At 44.5% G+C, this 22,732-nt stretch overlaps 1 protein-coding gene across 1 annotated transcript in view; it reads right to left on the bottom strand.

The window, feature by feature from the left end:
- Window positions 1-16,225: 16,225 nt before the first annotated feature.
- Window positions 16,226-22,732, bottom strand: part of LOC8029309 (hydroxyacid oxidase 1) — an 89,278-nt gene continuing 82,771 nt past the window's right edge. The window contains exon 8 of the mRNA XM_040213614.2: window positions 16,226-19,721. Coding sequence (XP_040069548.1) covers window positions 19,618-19,721 — 104 coding nt within the window. The 3' untranslated portion in view covers window positions 16,226-19,617. The remainder of the gene's footprint in view (window positions 19,722-22,732) is intronic.

Raw genomic sequence — 22,732 nt, 5'->3', positions numbered from 1 at the left:
CCAGACATCCTTTCTGGACTATGGGAGGACACTGCAGTCCCCCACGCCCCAGCTGAAGATTCAGCTTCCGGGGCGGGCAATTTCAGCTGGGCGGTCCACCGACCCTCCCAGCCAGAGTGCGGACCTTCGCACTCCAACGGGACAACAGCCTTCATTCTCTCAGGCTGTTTCCCAAACCCAGGATGGGCCGGTGGCTACCGCAACCATTCCTCCTCCGCAGTCTCCTTCCAGGGAGAAGGGTCGACGCTCTCGCCCACGCTCCCTGGAGAGAGCATCATCGAAGAAGCGGCATGGCTCTCGTGCCGCTCCTGCAGCGCCTAAGGGGCAGGAACGGATGGACCTGGGTGACGCCTCACCCAGCACCTCCTCTGCCCCTTTGGCTGGTCGTGGGCGGGGCATGGTGCCCCGTTCCCCAAACGCAGACAAACCTAGAGGAAAAGCCTCGCCTCAGGAAACTGAGGCCATGGATGAGTGTAGGGAAGTCTCCACTCATGCGCCTGACCAGGACGACATGGAGTGGCAGACTTCTAAGGGTAAACACAAAAGTAAAAACCTGTGATCCCTCCAACGTGACATTGTAAATTAATCTTTGCCACATGCGGCAGCTTTAGGGCTTTTATTTATTTTCCCATTGTTTCTTCTTTATTCATATTTTAACTCCTTTTTAAAACGATGACCAATTTTCATTTTATGCAGTGGAACTGCCGGGGCCTAATCAGAAATATAGATGATGGAAATTATTTTATGGACGAGCGAGACCCATTGCACTCAGCCTGCAAGAAACACATTTAAATAACACTCATACACAGATTTTACGTCGGCACCAAGTTTTTAGAAAAGATAGACTCTCCCCTAACATGTTTGGAGGAGTGACACTAGTGGTGCAGAGTGGTGTTGCTTGCTCGGAGGTCCACCTTTCTACGCCTTTAGAGGCTGTAGCGGTGCTGCCTCAACCATATCCTTGACACAAAAGTAAGCGTCTCTGCACACCGTACGCTCAACACCATTCGTGATGTTATATGTGAGGATGACCTGATGGAGAGTCAGGAGGAAGAGATTCTTGAAGGCATGTGCAGCCAGGGTGTTGTTGCTGTAAAGCGCATCACCATCCGTAGGGATGACAAAGTACTTCCTACGCGACACTTGGTCCTTACCTTTGAGCTCAACAGCCTGCCTTCCGTGAAAGCGGGGTACTTGAATTGTAGGGTCCGGCCTTACATACCTAACCCTGTCCGTTGTTTCCGTTGCCAGCGCTTTGGGCACGGCTCGCGGTCATGCCGTGGCCGTGAGACATGTGCCAGGTGTGGTAGCTCCGAGCACAACGCTGACGACTGTCATGAAGACATGAAATGTGTAAATTGTAAAGGCAAGCACCCTGCGTATTCTAGGTCATGTGAACATTTCAAAAGAGAAAAGGAAATTCTGACGCTGAAGGTGAAGGAAAACATCTCTTATCCCAAAGCAAAACGTCGCCTCTTGGGTTTTCAGAGAGGCTCTTTTGCCGAGGTGGTGCGCCGGGGACCTGCACCACCTATGGCGTCTGTGGGAACGCAAGTGTCTTATGGGGACCTTGCTCAACCACTTAAGTCCTCTGGTCCCAAACTAAAGGTGCAACTCCCAGGGCGCGCTATCTCAGCTGCCCGGGCAGGTGCCCTCCCCAGCCGTGCGAAAGGTTCGGATTTATTATCCGAGCAGACGGAGACCACCCCGTCGCAGAAGAAAGGCACCTCTGGAGCAGTGCACACTGCTCTACCTCGAGATGACAGGGTGGATGCCGGTCCGTCGGGATCCACCCGAGCACAGGGGTCTGCGTTCCCTGCACAGGGTTCTGCACCCCCTGCTTCTCCGTTCCAGCCTCCACGAGGTCGGGGACTTGGTCCCTCTGCCCCTGGTGGATCTCGGAAACCGGGGGAGCCGTCGAGGTTACAGGCCTCCAAGGAGGAGCCCCTTTTGGCTCCAGCTGAGCCAATGGACGAGAGTGGGTCAATGTCCGACGAGGACAGACCCCACTCGAGCTCCGAATCTCTACTTCCGGCCTCCGGTGGCACCACGGGCAGGCCGAATGACACCTCCAAAAAGAAAAATGCTCCGCGTGTAAAGATAGATTTTAAGTGTTAAAAAATTTGCTTATTCTTGACAGTTATTTTTAATTTTATTTTTTATTATAAACGTTACAATGGTCCACAATTTTAGCATTATGCAGTGGAATTGTCGCGGCCTTTTTCGTAACATTGATGACATACATTTTTTTCTTGATGAGCTCCGTCCTGTGGCCTTGTGCCTACAGGAGACTTATCTGAGTGACACCCACACAAAAGTGCTACATTGTCATCAGGTTTTCCGAAAGGACCGCATTTCATCAAACCCTTCGGGTGGTGTAGCAGTGGTAGTGCAGAGTGGAGTTGCCTGTGCTCCAGTCCCTCTACAGACTCCACTTGAGGCAGTTGCAGTTCGAATTCTTCTTGACCGCCTCATTACCCTTGTATCGCTCTACTTGCCACCCAACACTCCGCTGCATTTGCAAGAACTTCAGGGACTCGTCGGCCAGCTGCCTGAGCCTTTTTTAATTCTTGGCGATTTTAATTCCCACCACCCCCTGTGGGGTAGTCCTCGACAGGACTCTCGTGGTGGAGTCATTGAGCGACTTTTATTATCACCCGGGTTATGTCTTTTGAACCAAAAAGAAGCAACATTTTTTAGTGCCGCCCATAACACTTTTACAGCTTTTGATTTGTCCTTATCGTCAGCATCGTTACTTCCATGTTTTTCATGGCAAGTTTTAAACAATCCTTTTGGCAGCGATCATGTTCCAATTGTTTTAGAAAGCGTTAAACCGATTCCATCGATTCCGACTCGCCTTCCGAGGTGGAAGTTGGAGAATGCCGACTGGCCTATTTTTGAATTAGAGGCTGTGATTGATCCATCTTTGCTTCGTACTATGAGCCCCGACAATGCGACAGTTTATGTCACTGAATGTATAATTGGTGCGGCTTCGAATTCTATTCCTCAAACATCTGGACATCTTCCTAAGAGGTGCAAACCGTGGTGGACTAAGGAGTGCACAACCACTCGCAAGGACCAGAATAAAGCCTGGGGAGTTTTTCGTCGGTACCCTACCAATCAAAACCTAATTGCATTCAAGAAAAGTAGGGCTAAGGCGAATCGGACACGAAAACAGGCTAAAAGGGTCTCATGGACCAAATATGCCTCTTCTATAAATAGCCTTGTTCCAGCGAAGGAAGTGTGGGACCGCCTGCGAAAAGTCTGAGGCGACTATCAACCTTTCCGAATCCCTCTTTTTCCCTTGCCTGCCGTATCTCTCAAAGATCAGGCAAATGTTCTTGGTATGCACTTCCAACTTTAGTGTAAAGTTTAAGAAGTTTCAGTCTACTGCTGAAAAGCAATCAATCTCGATGTCAGGATATGATCGGACAGCTTACAATAGACCGTTCAGTATGTGCGAACTGGAAGTGGCGCTGGGTGTAAAAAAGCAGTCTGCACCAGGTCCAGACAGAATTCATTACGAAATGCTGAGGCAATTGTCCCCAGCATCATTAAGTTATTTGCTTATGTTTTTTAATCATCTATGGAAAGTAGCTGCTTTCCCTCGATGCTGGAAAAGCGCCCACATTATTCCTCTTCTGAAGCCTGGTAAAGACCCCTCTCTTCCAGCGAGTTACCGTCCCATCGCGCTCACTAGTTGTCTTGGGAAGACTTATGAAAGGCTCATCAACCGGCGTCTAGTCTATTTTCTGGAGGAAGAAAATATTTTGGACATTAATCAGTGTGGATTTCGGGAGGGACAATCAACCACAGACCATTTGGTTTGTTTGGAGACTTTTATCCGTGAGGCATTTGTACATCGGCAGCATTGTGTCTCGGTATTCTTCGATCTGCAAAAGGCCTATGATACCACATGGAGGTATGGAATTCTTCGGGATCTGCACAACTATGGGGTACGAGGCCGCATGCTCCAGTGTATACAGAATTTTTTAAGCGACCGGACTTTTCAGGTCCGCTTGGGTTCTACACTGTCCGATGTGTTCCCCCAGGAAAATGGAGTCCTTCAGGGAGGAGTTTTAAGTGTTACTCTGTTTGCTGTAAAAATTAACAGTCTTGCAAGTGTGATACCACCGTCTGTGTTTTACTCATTGTATGTGGATGATGTGCAGATCTCCATTTCTTCTTGCAACCTCTCCAGCTGTGAACGACAACTACAACTTACAGTCAATAGGATGAGCAAATGGGCAGATGAAAACGGTTGCACTTTTTCTTATGAAAAAACTGTCTGCGTTCCCTTTTCGCTCCGCCGGGGATTGTCCCTTGATCCTTCTTTGCATTTAAACCACATTGACATACCTGTTCGCCAGGAACACAAATTTCTGGGCATAATTCTTGACAAGAAGCTCACTTTTGTACCTCATTTGAAGGAATTGAAGCGCTAATGCTTAAAGTCGTCGAACATTCTCAAAGTGTTGTCCCACAACTCGTGGGGGTCCGACAGGCGCTGCCTCCTGCGACTCTACAATTCCTTAGTTCGGTCTCTCCTCGACTATGGTGCAATTGTATATGGATCTGCACATCCATCTACACTAAAGATGCTGGATCCGGTTCATCACCTGGGGCTCCGACTGGCTACAGGTGCTTTTCGCACATCACCTGTGTTGAGTTTGTATGCAGAAACCTTTCAGATGTCTCTTGAGAAGCGTAGACAGTACCTTAGCCTTTCTTATGCTTGCAGGGTCTATTCTGACCCGCAACATCCATCTTACACTACCATCCGTACCTGTCGATTCTCTCAACTTTTTGAAAACAAGCCACGTATTGTGCGTCCGATTAACTTCCGCATTCAAAGTCTTTGTGCCTCCCTCCAGTTTCCACTGAATGATGCTGTCATACTAAAGCACAAAGAAAAAGTTTCTCCGTGGGACGAATTGCCGATTTTCTGCGACTGGTCGCTCACAAAGTATGATAAACGGGCTATTTCCCCTCAAGCCCTGCAGCAGGAGTTTCAGTCGTTGCAGGAGACATATAGAGATTATACTGAATTCTATACTGATGGGTCGAAATCTTCATCTTTTGTTGGTTGTGCCGTATATTCTGGTTCCTTTGAGAAAGCTTTGCGAATGAATGGTATGGCAAGCATTTTCTCTGCAGAGCTTTATGGTGTCTCTCTAGCCATTGAACATATCATGAGTAACAAAATATTAAAGGCTATCCTTTTTGTTGATTCACAAAGCGTGATACAGGCTGTCTCTTCTAGACTTCCCACAAAGAACCTTCTTGTACTACATATACGGTTCAAAATAAACCGGGCTCTCAAACTCGGACACACCATAATATTCTGCTGGGTGCCCAGTCATGTCGGAATTCCAGGGAATGAGCAAGCAGATAAACTGGCTGCAGGTGCAAAGGACTCGGCAACATCTCTTGGGTTACCCTATCAGGACCTTAGGCCCCTTTGGAAGAAATCACTTTTGAAGGCATGGCAGTCCGAGTGGGACGCGGAGTGTAACAATAAACTTCATGTCATTAAGCCCATCTTGGCTCTGTGGGAGAGCTCATTCCATAAGGAACGTCGACTGGAGGTTCTATTATGCCGCCTGAGGATTGGCCATTCACGTCTGACTCATTTACATCTTTGTGGCGAAGACGAAAAGCTCTGTGCTCATTGTGGAGAAATACTGACAGTTTTGCACATTTTATGGCATTGTAAATTTCATCACCAACATCGCCGACAAAGTTTTGCTGAACTTTTTAGAGATCACCTTCCATTTCATCCTATGTTTTTGCTTGGTGATCATCCTTTAGTGCCCTTTAACCGTGTTTTTGACTATCTTAAAAAGACCGGATATATACATCAGCTGTAACTTTTACCATGAAAACTTTAATATCTCTTTCCTAGTATAGCCGTGTTAAGTAATTTTGTCTGGCGCAATATAGCCAAAGTTGCTCTTGCGCCATTAAACCCCAATCATCATCATCAGTGTGCCTCCATCTTAAATGACATTTTTGTAAAAGCGTTTTGTGTAGATGATGATTGATCCCACCCTGTGTACCCTAATTATAACTTTTTGCCCATGGATCCTCTTGTGATTGACTATGACGGAATTTTAAATTTGATTGATAACTTAAAAATATCTTCGTCTTTTGGAGTAGACTGTCACCTCCACACTCCTTAAGAATACTAAAAATTATATCGAAATTTACCTTTTTAAGATTTTTGTGCAATCTCTTGCATCTGGTGTATTGCCTGAAGAGTGGAAAATAGGGAAGGTGATTCCACTCCATAAACAGGGCGATAAACAGAGTCCTCTTAACTATCGTCCCATTTCCTTAATCAGCACACCTTGTAAAATTTTAGAGCACATAATTTTCACTCATTTGGTTAACTACTTGGACTCTAATTTCTTCTTTTCTACATCCCAACATGGTTTTCGTAAATCCCTTTCATGTGAGACCCAACTACTGACCTTCACTAATGATGTATTTTCCATACTTGACCGTGGATCCCAGATTGACTGTTTTTTTAGATTTCTGCAAAGCTTTCGACAAAGTTCCTCATAAACGTTTACTCTTTAAACTCAGTCAACTCAATCTCGATCCTAACGTGCTGTCTTGGATTACATGTTTTTTTAACTAATCGTTCTCAGTTCGTTCATGCTAACAATGTAAATTCTTCTATCAAACCTGTTACTTCTGGTGTACCACAAGGGTCTGTTTTGGGGCCCCTGTTGTTTTTAATTTACGTAAATGACTTACCACTGTGTTTATCATCATCGATTAGCCTCTTTGCTGATGATTGTGTAATTTATCGAGAAGTCACTAATACTACTGACATCGAACTTCTTCAAAATGACTTACAAGCTGTGGCTGATTGGTGTGATTTGTGGCAAATGTCCCTTAATACTAACAAATGTAAAGCGATGGCTATCTCCCGTCGAATTACTATATCTCCTACCTATTCAATTGTTGAAATTCCTCTTGAAACTGTACCATGCTATAAGTACCTTGGGGTGCACATCACTTCTAACATGTCATGGAAAACTCATACTGACCACATTATTGCCAACGCTAACTCCATGCTTGGTTACTTAAAGAGAAACTTTAGGTTAGCCCCATTGTCCCCTTGTCCGTTCCAAACTAGACTATGCAGCAGCAATCTGGGATCGTGGTCTCTCAACTCTCGTGACTGATCTTGAAGCCCTACAGAATCGCGGTGCCCGTTTTATATTTACTATCATCGCACATCTTGTGTCTCAACTATGAAAACTAATTTATCACTTCCTGCTCTTTCATTACGCCGAAAAATATCTCGTTTGTGTCTTTTTTATAAAATTTATCATTCCAATACTTCGCTAAAAAATAAACTAATGTTAAATCCTGTTTTTATCTCGCCGCGCGTAGATCATCAATTTAAAGTCGGAATTCCTCATTGCATTACCTCAGCCTATTATAACTCTTTTATTCTAAGGACATCTTCAGAGTGGAATCGCCTTCCCGCGCAATTAGTAAACATACCATCCTTTGGCTTGTTTAAAAGTATGTTGACTACTTACCTACGTTAATATTTTTCTTTGTTTGTTTGCCTTGTTTTATACATTTCTTAATTTGTTCACACATTTTTTTTTTTTACATTTTTCGTGCTTGGCTTTTAGTGTTTGTATATTGTTTGTGTTCCAAATTTGTCTTGTACCACTCCCCTCAGTAATGCCCCAGGGCCTTGAGGGTACTTAAATAAATAAATAAATAAATAAATTCCTTCAAATGAAGTACAAAAGTGAGTTTCTTGTCGAGAATTACCGTATTTACCCGAAAATAGGTCGACCACGAAAATAGGTCGACCCCTATTTATCGAGCCCACCGAGAATAAAAAAAAATAATTCAAATATAGGTCGACCTTTCTTTTTTTTTTTTTAAGGAACAGGGGAAAGTTAGGGCAAAAGAAACAAACCTTTATTTACAGCACTCTCAGCTAAATCACAGGGCGATGTCAAAAAAGCTTAGTCAGCTTGGTAGACATCCTCGAAAATTGGCAACAAAACCTCACTGACACCGTTGTAAAATGAATGACGACAAGAAGAAACGAAAGAAGGTGGAGACGGGCGAGCGACGAAAGATCAAATACAAAGACACGAGCAACGCTTCCAACCCCATGAGCAACACGCGACCCACCGAAAAAAAAACAACTAAAGTACCTCCGTTTTTTTGTTTTGTTTTTGTTTGCGCGTTTGCGAGGGAGAGAGGAATGGAGCGCATAGGAGGGCAAAGTGCAAAGTGCATGGCGCATCGCGTTCCTCAAGGTTCCTCTCCCTCCCCTTCCCCCTTACCCAGCGAGGGGAACGCTACAGGCGTGATGGCGAAACTCGACGCCCGAGGAATGTGCGCGAGAGCCGTAGCCGGCGGACACGGGCTGTCGGCTGCTGCTGTTCGGTTGTTTTTGTGCATCAAAAGCTTTTTGAAACAAGAAGCCGCGTGGCTCTACCGGGACGCCGGCTAGGTGATTGATAGCTCCATACCCTCGGTAGGGTTTCAAATTTTGGTCGCGAATTAGGTCGAAATTCTTTGGTCACGATTATAGGTCGACCCTTAATTTTTTACTACATTTCCGAAAAAAAAAGGTCGACCTATATTCGAATAAATACGGTATGCCCAGAAATTTGTGTTTCTGGTGAACAGGTATGTCAATGCGGTTTAAATGCTAGGAAGGGTCAGGGGACAATCCCCGGCGGAGTGAAAAGGGAACGCAGACAGTTTTTCAGGAGAAAAAGTGAAGCCGTTTTCATCTCTCCATTTGCTCATCCTATTGATTGTAAGTTGTAGTTGTCGTTCACAGTTGGAGAGGTTGCAAGAAGAAACGGAGGTCTGCACATCTCAAGACTCCCGACCCTGCTGGGGGCCATCCCTAACGTCAGGCATGCTCTGTATGCCGAAGACATCACCATTGAACAGGAAGGGTTCAGAAGGAGAGATACAGGACGAACTTCAGGAGGCAGACAAAAATCACTCAAAACTTTGAATGAACAATGGGACTCAGTTGTGCCACTGACAAGTTCAAGCGTCTACTCGTTAAAGGCGAACCTTGTACTAACGCAGATGAAATTTCTTTAAATCTCAATCGAGAGAAGATACCCACAGTCGACAGACAGGGTACTCGGCCAACACATTCAGTCCAATGGCAAGGCATCCTTCACAGTGCAATTGCTTCGCAGGCAAACCCAGCAGATTGCCTACCTCACAAGAAGGGTGGGCAATGGGCGTGGCGGGCTTAAAGAAGCCAACACCGTGAGGATTGTGCGGGCTCTTCTTGTAAGTAGATTTATTTATCATTCTTCTTTCCATAACTTTAACCCGAAGGGAGCCGTCTTAAGTAATTTTGTCTGGTGCAATATGGCCCAAGTTGCTTGTGTGCCATAAAACCCCAATCATCATCATCATGTCGTCTTCAAATCGGTCGTTCTTACATAACGCACAATATCTTCTTAGTGAAGAAGACCCACCGGTTTTGAATATTGTGGGAATACGCTTACCATCACGCATATCTTGTGGCTCTGTTCAGCTTTGGACAACTAACGTCGTACCCACTTTCCTGAATTGTTTCACTTCCAAATTCCATTCCATTCTGCTCTTTCGCTGGGAGAATATCCCCTCATCCCATTCGACCATCTGTTGTCTTTTATTACTAGTGCAGGTTTTATTAATAAGATCTAGCCCTACATAGGTAATTATTTTGTAGTACATTAACAATAACAGCTGGTTTTTCTAAATAATGTTTGGTGCAGTATGGCCTCCGTAGCTGTTGCGCCATAAAGCCCCCAAACAACAACAATTCAAGCAATCTTGAAGAGCAGGGCAACATCCTTGGTGAGCATTTTGAATTTATTTTCAGCTGGCAGCACTATCCGCTTGCATTACTGCAACATAAAAGGAAAGCTGAAGGTATGGTACTGAAAACATCCGGTGGTGAACGTGAAGCTTTTAATGCCCCCTTTACCTTACACAAACTGAATATAGTGCCCCAAAACTCTAAATCAGCTCCTGGTCAGATGGTATTCATTACTATATGCTTCAACATCTCCATCCTTTTACACTTGATATTGTTTTACACCTTTTTAATCATATTTGGTTTGAAGGCTACTTTCCATTAGAGTGGAGAAAGGCAACACCCGGTAGGGAGCCATCCTCTGCGGGTAGTTATAGGCCTATTGTTTTGACTAGCTGCTTGGGAAAGACTCTTGAACGAATAATTGATAAAAAAACTGATGTATTTCCTGGAACTAAATAAACATCTAGATGTGAATCGATGCGGGTATATTGTTTGTCTCGTCCACCCTTGACCATTTAGTATGGCTGGAGACAGTTGTGCGTGACGCTTTTGTTCTTAGACAACATTGCCTTTCCGTGTTCTTCGACCCCGAAAGAGCCTACGATACAGCCTGGCGTTTTGGTTCACTGAGGGACTTGTATGATTCCTAAAACAAATTATGACAGAGAAAACTGATAGAGCTATCAGTTTATTGACACCTAAGGACGTATTGGTCTATTGGCATATTGGTCTATCGGCATATTGGCCTATCGGTGTATTGGTCTATCGGTGTATTGATCTATTTGTCTTGATTATTGCTATACTGGCTTATTAATGTGCTGGTCTATTGACTTTTTACCATACTAATTGATAAGCTTAGGGTTCATTGGTGTGTGGGCCTTTTTATAGGAATGGCGATAGGCATATAATAGATTCTGCCATTGTTCACCTTATTGCAGTCCTTGCAAATACACTTTAAATGTATTAATAATGTCCGCATTCACCTCCACGAAAACAACTACCTCATTTTCAATGCTTAGATTTAAAAACAATGGGTGCAGGGAAAACTAAGCAAATCAGGAGCACACACAACAAAGAAACTTGAGACAAATACAAATTGCATATGGACACAAGCCCTTTGAATGGCTCGCATAAAACAAAACTATTAAAGATTAAACAGAGGTTGTAAGCTCAACCACAAAGAAAAAAGGTTTACACAATGTACTGACATAAGGAGCTCAAGCATATCACCAAGACAAACAGGAAAGAACCCAAATATTGTCACACGAAGAGGCTCGCCCAACTCAGTTGTTACCGCTACAAAAAAGAAGTATGCTTAAATCACGCTGTGCTATTGTATTGTAGGAAGGCATAAGCAAAACTCAACAGGGACCAAATAAAATCGGCATTGAAAGTTGGTCGTATAAACAGTGCACATTAACAACACTTTTTACATGTTTCATACTTATCTACTGCGTTCCTGACAACAAATTCCAGTGTACAGGAATGCACTAGATTCCTGATTTAACTGGCAAACAAAATCAACGAGTGATGCAGGCAATAGTCCTAAATAGTTGCATATATATCGCATACAAAATTGCCCCACCCCCAACAAGAAGGCAGAGTAATAAAAGTCAGCACTGAGATTTACGAGACATCAATAACACATGAGATCCAGACGTTTAGAAACATTAAAGCAAACGGGGCTCTCAATAGACTCTTGAAAAACATTTAGCAGGTGAAGTGTCACTCTGATTAGATACAGGCCAGGGCATTCCAATGTAAATATTATTTCAGGAGATAGGATGATAGCCCAATGGTTGGGAAATGACCAAATAGAATTTGGCACTAGAGCACAGGTTGAGCCTTGTTTTTTTCTCTTTTTGATGTTCTTCATCGGTTTGTAAATACAATGGATATAAATGAGTAGATACTAGTAAATTGCATATTGTCCCATTGGTACCACCATTACAGCTAGGCATGCTAAAGAAATCATTCAGAGGTTTTTCGCAGTGCACAGATAAACTGTGCATTACAGAACGCTCAAACTTCATTGGAAGTAGCTCCACGGTGAAGACAGTCTGCAAAATATTTTAACTCCCTATGTTATGCGAATAGACTTTGTGCAAAATTATGCATGCAACAAAGAGCATGCAGGGAATATAGTTACTGGTGCTGTGCATGCCAGCGTTGGCAGCAGCAACTTTTTTAGAAGCAAAAATCTAAAACAAGTGGCGCTTTTAATTTTTTTCTATTTAGTTTTCTCGTTAATACAGGTAAGGCTGTTGGCGCACGCACCACGTGCAAACTACGTTTCCTGCAAGCTCCTTGATGCTTGGGTAATTTTGAGAAAGGTTAAACATTAAAAGTGATCTTTTGAATTAGGACATTGAAAGGCTGCCGTTTGCCATCACTAACAGATGTAGCCCGGCTGCTGAGTTGCTTGCCTAGCTTGTTAGAGAGGGCAGTCTCTTACGACCTTCCCATCTGGCAATATTCATAATCTTCGAAGCCACATGCTTGTTGAGAAGAGCCAGCATTTTGGGGATCTGACATCCATGCTGGGCCTCACAGTTGCAATCGGTCTTGACCTTACGCTCGCACGTGGTCACGCACTGGGGGTTACACTTTCAACAGTGCACCGGGTAGTGCAAAACGAATGCTACAAAAACACACATACTTCAGTTCAGCTGATTTAGAAAAAGAGTTGTATGCTTTCTTTTCTGCAAAACAAATACAAATTGATCCAGGACTCAAAGCGAAAACTCAAAGAATATTGTGCCTCTAGCAAGATGCACCTAATTACCAGTGGCACTATGTTGCCTTATGACAACTCTCTTTTAAGCAAAACAAGACTTGCAATAGAATAAAAATGTGCACTATAGCAGGCTTCCTCTGGAAGTCAATGGCTCCACTATACATTGGCTCGCAGCATATCTTATTTAGCCAAAATGAGCTCTGGATTACAGCCATTTCCTCAATCAACTAAATATACATAAATGCTAACACACTGATCATTGGTTGGAGAAATACCCTACTACAAAGAAATTAATTAAAGTAATTCTTACTGGCAAGAGCCTTGAACTTAAAATCCTCAAGTGCCGGTTTAGGTGAATTCTTTGTGCCTCCATTCTCTTTGAGATTGAAAAGTGCCAGTGAGAACATGGGATTCGATTGGAGGCCTCCTGTAGTGCAGGCTACTGTTCGGGAGCACCTTGGGAGCACCCTGTCGTTTCCTTTCACTCACGCGATACAAGAAAACTGATACTCCCAATGGTGTGTTTCCTGGGGAATTCTTCACAATTCAAAATCAGTATGGTGAATATATAAGCTTCTACAGAGATGGTACAAAGACGGATTCTGCTGTTGGGTGTTCCATGACTCGCCCGAGCTTTCAACTTGCTAGCGAATCAACTCCTCTGCTTCTATTTTCACAGCAGAACTCTATGGTCTGCTTCTAACCATAAGCTACATACTTAATAAAACGCAGTCTCACTCTATCGCATACACTGACTCTTTTAGTGCATTGCATGCACTGTCTCTTCTAACATCCCTCCAGCACTTCCTGCTCCTTGAACTCTGAAATAAGGTTGTTGCCGCCTCAAGGCAGGGGAACGAAATTATATTTTGCTGAATTCCCAGCCACGTGGGCATTCCAGGCAATGAGGCAGTAGATCGCACAGCAAGTGCTTGCGTGAAGTGAATTTCCACAACATTCCTCATGCAGACTACAAAGCCATTCTCGGGCATCACGTTAAGTCCAAGTGGCAGGCTGAATGGGATCAAGAAATCAGCATCAAGTTGCACATGATCAAACCTCTTTTGAGCGAATGGCAGAGTGCACGCCACCAGGAACGCTTTTTTGAGGTTGTCGATTGGTCACACTCATCCGACTCATGGCTACCTTCTTCGTGGGGAGGATGCCCCCACTTGTGAGCAGTGTGACAATGCCTTAAGCCTTCTACATATGTATGCTAGTCGAACGTCCTGCCTATGATGAATACCTTTTGTATTTTTTGCAACTGTATCAAGAACAAGTCCCACTACACCTAGCTCTGCTCTTAAGTGATGATTCTCTTGTGACACACACTGTTTTCAAATTTTTAGATAGTATCGGCTTTCTACACCGATTGTAGCTTTCTTAACCTACAGATCATGCCCATCACCCTTTTAACTTTTGGTATTTGACTACCATCTTTTATTTAATCACTGGCTACTAAATCCTCTTTTTTTTCTCTAAACCTTTTCTAGCAATAGTCTTGTTTTTGGCACTCTATGACCTTAGTAGCTTTTGCACCATAAACACCAAATCAACCAACTACTTCCCTGTTGAATGGAAACGGGCTGAAGTTATATCGCTGTGGAAATCTGACAAGGACCCTTCCCTCCCTGCAAGTTATAGAGTAGACCAATAGCATTGTCAAGTTGTTTGGGGAAAACCTTTGAAAGAATAATGAACAGGCATCTTATTTATTTTCTCGAGCAGCATAATATCTTGGATATCATTCAGTGTGGCTGTCGGCCTGAACGCTCTACAACAGACCACTTGGTGCGGCTGGAGACCTTTGTGCTTAATGCATTCGTCAACAAGCAGCATTGTGTATCATTTCGACAAAAACCCCGAGACTGGGACAAAAAGGGACGGACAAACACAAAGTCTCAAACACAGCTGAATTTTATTTGACAAGGAAGGGTGCTTATATAGGCGTCAAATCCTACACAAATCAAAAGAGACGAAGGAAAGAGAGGGAGAAACCTTCACAAACAAGAGACGAAAAAAAAAAAAAAAAGAAAACCCGTGCCACAAGCAGTACAACAAAAAACAAGCATTACAATAGAACTGAAAAGTTTATACAAAAACAAAAGCTAAGTAGAAGGAAACGTCGAAGCACGTTTTATCGAAGCACGGTTTAGAGAAAGCAGAGCCTCATTTTAGAGAAACGCCGTTTATTGAAAAGGGGACGCTTTTTAAAAAGTTTTTCTACTTCTCGCGTGTATCACTGGTGCGCGTTTTAAGTCATGCCCCCTGCTGCGCTCCCGCCGCTTCGCGGCGGCATCTCTGGCGGCTTATTAAAAAAAGGTTAACTCATCTGATTTATGTGTACATGCCGCTTTGCGGCGGCCGAATTCGCTGAAAGGAGGCTCATCGCCATTTTCTCTAAACTGGGTTCTCTATAAAGGCATGCGATAAACCGGGGTCGTTAATACGGCGTTCGCCAAAACGAGCTTCTTTAAACCGCATGCTTCCACGACTGATGTAAACAAGACGGCCGACATAACATTTTCTGGTCGGAATTTGAAAACTGCGAAGCTTGGTAGAGTAATACATATCTGAACAACGGTAAATGTATGTGGTGTGTCTCCGTCATATTGAACTTGAACGATCGTTCACGTTGTGTGCCGTCGAACCAAATCATTTGGTCTGCTCGCGGTCACCTCAGCAACTAGTCTGCCCGCAGATCGCAAAAATTTACTAGCATGCACAGTTTACAGCATTCACGACCGCTTACCATTGTGAGCAGTCCTCGAAATGATCTGGTTCAACCTCTCTAATGAAGCAGAGTAACAGGATGGCAAATTGCCTCCCGCTGTCTTAAAGGGATACTACAACGAAATTTCGGCGCTCATTTTTTGGTCTATATGTGTTCAAAAAAGCAGCATCACATCGAACATACCAATATCTTGTTAAAAAAAGTCACGAAAAGGAATTTTAAAACGAATTAAACGATTAGCAAAGAGCACCTGGTGGATATCGCTAACGCCTTGCTTGTAATGTCCGTCTAGGAACCTTGACAGCTAGTGACGGAAGTTGTCTCGCCTCCGGCGACGACGAGAGAAGAGGGGCAGCAGGAACTCCCCTCATCCCGAGAATGCCTTTTGTGTGTCGCAGAAGTCGCTATTGTCCCCCTACAAGATTACAGAAGATTAACCCGTCACTCAAAATTCATACAAAAGCAGCCGCTTCGGTGGCTGGAACGACTAGGCCATCCTCTCGACGTCAGCCTCGCCGTAGCTTTGCTCGTCCTGAGACGACCTACGTCACTATAGCATTGGATGTCACATGGTCTCCGCTGGGCCTTCTCCGAGCGCTTGCCAGAGTGGGCCATTTATAACAAAAAACACAGCCACCAGGCTCAAAATACAAACGTGCGATTGTCATTTACGGATATTGTGGATCATATTCAACCTATTTTTGAACACGACGGAAATATTTCAAATTTCGTTGAAGTATCCCTCTAAGGCTTACGCTCGGCTGGGTCAACGGAGTCAATCGCCAAACTGACCGCCATCTTTTTTTACCCGAGTCGTGAACGGTTCTGGCTGCGTTATGGTGACGACTCCAGCGGCCGGAATGGGAGAAACGAACGAGAGGAGCCTCTGACACCCCAAACGACTTGTGCGTGCATGTGCAGTGGCGTCGCCGATGCGTTCGAGGACGAACCATACATGCTAACCGTAGTGCCATTGAAGCGAGTTCGTTGCATGTCTTTTTTTTATTTTTTTAAATCTTAGAAGCGCTTTACCTAAAATGATATCGGTATGATTTTTGGGCCAAGTATACTCAAAATCGAACGATTTATATCAATATTCAGTACAGGAGGAAATAGGAACACAAATTCGGGCCAAAATATGGTTAAAGCTTTTGTTCTCCAAAGGATGGCACTTGGATGTGCCTGTAGAGTGCCCTCGGACTGCACTTGAGCGCACTGCAAGAAAGCCGTCGGACGGCACACTAGAGACTGCGCTTGGGCAAGTCCAAATGCATGTTCTTTATTGCGCGTGCTTGCACACACAAATAACAGACGAGTTTTATAGTCACAACGTTTTAAGGCGTCTCTAATGTTTCTCAGTAAATAGCACATACAGGTAGGAATGAAACAACGAACACATGTTTTAATATACACTAAAATGTACACAATGCAAGCAATTCAAAATAAGAAAGCAGAAATGTGTGTCTCATTCACAGAAGTTGACAATTAGACACACATAATGATCAGCCTCGAGCATTTTCGTACAGCTCAAAGTAGGGAATTACCTCCCTCCCATCGGACGTATTGTACAAGTCTAACGCATGATATTCAAACTTTTTTTTTTTGGGGGGGGGGGGGGGGGGGTTTAACATGCAGTACTTGTTGAGGTGCACTACTTCATAACTTTGCCGGTGGCGACATCTTACTGCATGAAGCTTCCAAACAAAACTTAAGGTCGAGCCCCGGAACACGACCATCAGAAACACTTGTGAAAATGCAGGAGGCCCATCTTATCAACTGGTACAATACACTTCCCCTTTTTGATACTGGCATTTGTCGAAAGCCGCCGATATCCCGCTGTGCATGCTCTCCTCTGGACCCGGTTTGTCGGGGAACAGGTCCTGAACATCTGGGTCCAGAGTTTTCCATTTAAGCATCTTCCCGCATGTCATGCTTAGTTGCTCATCTAACTGAATGCATGAAAACTGGTATCTGGTAGCCACAGTCTTGCAGATGTTCTTGAAATTTCGTGACCGAGTTGCGATGGTCTTAAAGTATGCATGTTTCGACTCGAATTGCATGCTTCACTAGTGGCAGGGAGGTCCAAACATTCAAATCGATCTTGGATAGTGCACAAGGTAGTGTAACTTGGGTATTAACCTCAAGCCTGGGAAAAGCCTCACCAACTGCCTAAGGAACGCATCAATCAGAACTGCAAGGAAGATAGTAGCACCACCTGGGATTTGGTTGGCAAGAATGATGTTCAAAATTTTCTTGTACTTGAGGTAAACCTGCCAATATTTGTTTCCTACAGGAATGTCTTCGGCAAGCAACTGAGGTAACAGACGAAACAAACACCATTTTTGACTTGCAGTGCCCTTTAGTTTGCCATCTGCTTTGTTTGCGCTAGGCGGTTTCGACTTTTTATAATAGAATCCAAAAGAAAATTTGTATATTGCATCAAAGCAACTAGACTTGAGAACACGAGGGGATATAAGCTCCGTCAGCACATGCTCTAACACAAATGCAACGCCTCCTTCAAGCACGTCGTGCATTGCATGCGGAAAAGGCTGCACAGTTAAATCAAAGTCTTGGAGAGAGAGCAGCGAGGAATTTCATTTAACACCATATAGCTTGGAGTTCGCTGGGTTCACCTCCACAGCCGCGATTTAGCTCTTTTGAGTGTCTGCAGTGCGAAATACACAGCAACACAGCAAGCCTCCTTAGGGAGTCGTGTCAGCTTCTTGGACGACGCTAAGCAAAATCTACAGAATCTTCCTTTCTCAAAGCAAGCACTAAAGCCGCCAACACGATGCAAAGGGAGATGGTCACCGATACCGACGACAGTCACTATCATGTGATGGTGGAACCCGTCATGACACACATCAAAACTGCTCTCACTGAAAAAAAACAATTTAGAAATAATCGGATCCAAAATTTGCTGCAATCCATGGGTTTTAACTTGTGTATTTCACTGAGGCAATCAGGTGCATAGAACACAGCTGTGATCTGTACGTGGGGTTTAGGTTAAGAATAGAAAAGTACACCACCAGCACTTTGTGCACTCCGGCAGCTGGTCCAAGTGGATTGACAATCTCAAGCTCGTCAGTATAAAACAAAACGAAAATTGTGTCTTGGTCCCCAATGCGCATGAGTGCGTTTGTGAAGAACTCATCTTTTACAACTTTAAGCATCCCTCCAGCTGAGACGTCTGCCCTTAGCGGCACAGTTGAGCCAAGAATGTGCTCTGCAGCATCAGTTTTCAACAAAATCGTCAGTACACTCTGAATCGGGACATAGTGGAAAGCAGACTTCGTGGGAGCGGGGTTTCCCACAACGGGGTTTCCCCACGCTGGTCAACGTAATCTCTTTCGCATATTTCATGTGCGCACGTTGGATTCTCTCATCTGTCCAAATCAAGTCAAAGAAATGATCGCTAAGTAGAGACCGAAGTGTGTCATGCAAGCTCACCTCGAGAGTGGCCTTAACATGGTCTCAAAGCATCCCATGGAGGAGTTGAAGGAATGTTTTTTAATCCGAAAATATATCGTCAGTGACTGTCTGGGCGATTTGGTGCTCTTCTGTTACCTTGAAGTAGAATAGCGCCAGATGTCTCTTCAAATTGTTCAGGGGACCCAAAGAAGCTGCTTTGCGGCTTGGCTTTGTCTTGTCGATTTCTGGGCCGTCTTCCCCTTAAGCGTCATGTCTTCGGAGGGCGGCATATCAAGACCATCCATCTAAAAATAGCTCGGCTGTAGCTTTTTCATGAAGTAGCCGTGCGCCCGGTAGAAGTGCCTTCGAAAGGTCTGGAACGCCTTGAATGTTTCGGGACGTCCTTGTACTCTACACTGAATTTGAAAATGTGGCTCGTTGGAGTGAACTTTCCCAATGTGGGTCATAAGTTTGCTGAATTCGGTGTCGAAAAAAGTGCACCTGGATCAGAAAAAAGCCATAAAAAGGCAAAAAAGCTTGATCATACCTACCAAGACCGGGGAGCACAGATTGCGTTACGTGCAAACTACCACTTTGCACAAATTGACATCACGTGAGATCAGGAGTCAAATAAAGTGGGACGCAACATCATTTTTCCGATAAATTTAGCGAAAAATAAACGCCACGTGACAATTACTTTTCCGCTAAACTTAGCTGGAAAATTCATGTGATGTTTATTCGCGGTGGTCTTTGGCGTGGAGTGCAACTGATACAACGCAACAGATTCTGTGTTCAAAAGACAACTGTAAAGGGGTTTCTGTGTTCGGTACTCGCACAGGGAGGAGAAAGGAGAACCGATATCCGACGGGCAGGTTCCGTTTCACGGTCCCTTAGTGAATCTTGAAGAGCTTAGTCACTCCCGTTTGAAGTTGCGGGCAGAAATCGTGATGGCTTCGAAAAGTGACTCTCGTGCACAACCATGTCAGGCCGCAGCTGGTCGAGGGAAGAGCACCCTGCGTGTTGGAATGCACACAACATAGTTATACTTTTTACATGGCGCTTTTTATCATAACTCGATCGATTTTCGTCTCTTGTTGCGTTATACAGCAACGTCGTCGATGGAAGTTTTTAGTGACGGCTCTTTTTATATTTGTGCGTGTGCGCGTGCGTTTGTGTGTGTACGTGTATGAGTGTGCCAACCCGATGAGGTCCTCAATGTGTAAGCAGGGTGTCTTTGTAATTATTTATATCCGGTACCTTCCAAATTTGGCTCAATCTATCGGCGACTCCAGCGAAGTCGATGGCGCCTGGCGATTAGAACAAAAATCTGTGGCGGCAGGTTGTTCGCTTGCCAGCGTTCTGGAGCGAATCAGATGTTCACGGCGTTCGATGGTCTAAAGACAAAACCGCGAATGTGGGTTGAAGAAGAGGTGGTGAAAGTCACCAACACTCCTTTTCACCCCCTGTCCCGTGCGCCGCATCTGACGCTACAGTCCAATGGAGCCAATCCAGCAGCACCGAAAGTGCCTCGTCACTGTGCATGCGTCGTCTTCGTGCGGTTGATATCACCGGCTACACCGGTCACGCACAGTGTTTGCCCCATGATCTAGGACTATTTTCTCTGCGTAATTGGATCAGCCAGTGACAGCAAACAACAAAAGACGACGAGACACATTTTTTGACGTTTGTTGATTGCTTCCATCCGATGGTAGGGTTGGCTGTGGATGGACCTGAAGTTCGTCTGCTTCTTGCGCAGGGGGTTGTGGGGATGTCAGAACGCCGAGTCCTGGTTGGTTCTGATTGAAGGATAGTGGGTAGAACTTGAGGCAGCTTGCTTTGAGGTGTACCCACTATCCTTCAATCAGAGCTCGGCGTTCTGACGTCACAACAGCCCCTGCAAAAGGTGCAGACGAACTTGCGCTCCGCGTAGCTTGACTCGTGTCGCAGTTTCTACCACCGTAACGGCCGCGTAGAAGAGGCTTAATCGAGGAATAAAATGTCGGTACCTCACGGTGCGAAAGTAATTCATTTAGCGTCTTATTCGAGCTTCTCGTCAAAGCTAGGAAGCAGCCCGCGTCTGGCAGAGTCAAAGACAGCGTGCAGCAACACATGTAATTTGATTTGCAACGGTGTACAACTGTCAATAGTGCGAGTCACGTACCACTCTAATGGCGTGCCGCTGCATGTGCGTTATTATGTCACTACCGGATTGTGCGTTTATATAAAAGCTTTGTGTTCCTCGAATAAACTTGTTGTTCACCTCTTGACACGCAAGGGTCGTACATGGTGTCAGAAGTGGCCGTAACAGGCTGTACTCTGCCCGCGGGACTCCTTGCCACGACAACCACCTATAAACCTTGACGCGAAGCAGCGTTTGTTGCATAAATGTGACCAGTAAAACACGTATTTCAGGAATATTCCTACTTGTTGCACCAAGGATCTAAATTTTGCGGGCCATTTTGTGTGCAAAGTGTATTTTGAGATGCCCATATAGTACCAAACTCCCCGAGTGGATACGCAGGCGCACCAAAAGTGTTAATTTTGAAAATGATGAAGAGGAGAAAATGAATCTGCTGTAACCAAAATATTTTAATATTTTTATTTTCGTGTGGTACATTTATAATGAACAGACACACGAGGCACACGTTGAGCAATTCTCAATGCAACGGTTACAAAACGCTTACAATTAAAAAAAAAGTATAGAGCAAACATACAAGCATGAACTACGTATCTGCTCGCTCATTTCATCGTACACTGCTGTTTTTGTTTTGTACATTTCCTTAACGTGCTCACTCACAAAAGCAGGAAGTAAGAAAAAGAAACAGAATGAACAGATTGTAGCAATGAGAACACGTGCATAAAAGAGACAGATAATTTCAGCCTTTCGCGGAAGCACGCAAGTTAAAATAAGAATTCTTCCAAATAATATGTCAAATAATGCTACGGAAAAGACCCGAAAAAATATGTATGCTTCACATTTAAATTTGATCAGCGTCCAAATAGTTGGATCGCGAGCACAGCATTTGACACTTCACAGTGGTGTTTTACACTCTCAGAACACACAAATAAAAAAACTATTACAGTTCTTCGATTCTATACAAATATAATCTATACAAATAGATAAATACAAATATAGATACACACGACTGAGAAAATAACAAGCTTCAGGAACGGAAGATATTTCAGAGCGTATTCTTGAGAAGAGTGGTCTTAGATTTCAACATGAAACGTGTTTTCTCTAACTACCGTTCGATGAATGAACTCGTTAGCCACAAGATCTAGATCCACTTGCCTAGCGAGCTCTTTGTGGCAGTGGAGCAAGGCGGTATGGTTGAGTCTGGCCTGTCCCATTGTTGAGCGCAGGTAAGTTTCAACTCTCCGGAGACACGAGAAAGATCTTTCTGACGAACAGGAAGTCACAGGAATCGTCATTGCGATTTGTAGAAGTTTGACAACTTCTGGAAGGAGCACCCTCAAGGATTCACCTGCTTTTCCCGAAAGAAGGTCCACCACATCTTGAAATGTGACAAGACTCGTTGCACATTGCTTTGCTATGTCCAGTAACATATCGCGGTGAAGCTGAAGACGCACAGCGTTGAGATCTCCTTTATAGAATTCGCAAAGGTACGTGCTGTCAGTTTCACCTGTTACGAACTACTCTACTTGCGTCATGTGATGCCACATTTCTGGCGGAAACCGCGTGCGCAGCGATGCATGCACCGTGTCGATGACTAGATAGAACCGTTGCCGGTAGAAAGCTTCCGGGGAATTAAAGTCATGAGCGTGCGATCCTTCATCATATCGACGTGGTGCCTGCCGCGGTCTCTTCGAAACGCTTGGGGCCCCAATCTCCATTTCACGTTCTTCATCCGACACATCGGCCCAGAAGCTGGAGAAGTCCTCGCGGAGTTGACCGATACTCTCTTCAACAGCCTTAACTAAAAGCTCTGCTCGGGTGAACTCTAAGCTCTTCTTTTGGAGAGCGGTGTTTACACTTTCCAACCTCTCAAAGACAAGGAGCATA

Source organism: Ixodes scapularis, unplaced genomic scaffold (assembly GCF_016920785.2).
Source record: "Ixodes scapularis isolate PalLabHiFi unplaced genomic scaffold, ASM1692078v2 PGA_scaffold10__122_contigs__length_95168666, whole genome shotgun sequence".
Taxonomy (NCBI): Eukaryota; Metazoa; Arthropoda; class Arachnida; order Ixodida; family Ixodidae; genus Ixodes; species Ixodes scapularis.
Note: the sequence above shows the minus strand (reverse complement) of the source record. Positions and strands in the feature narration are given on the sequence as shown.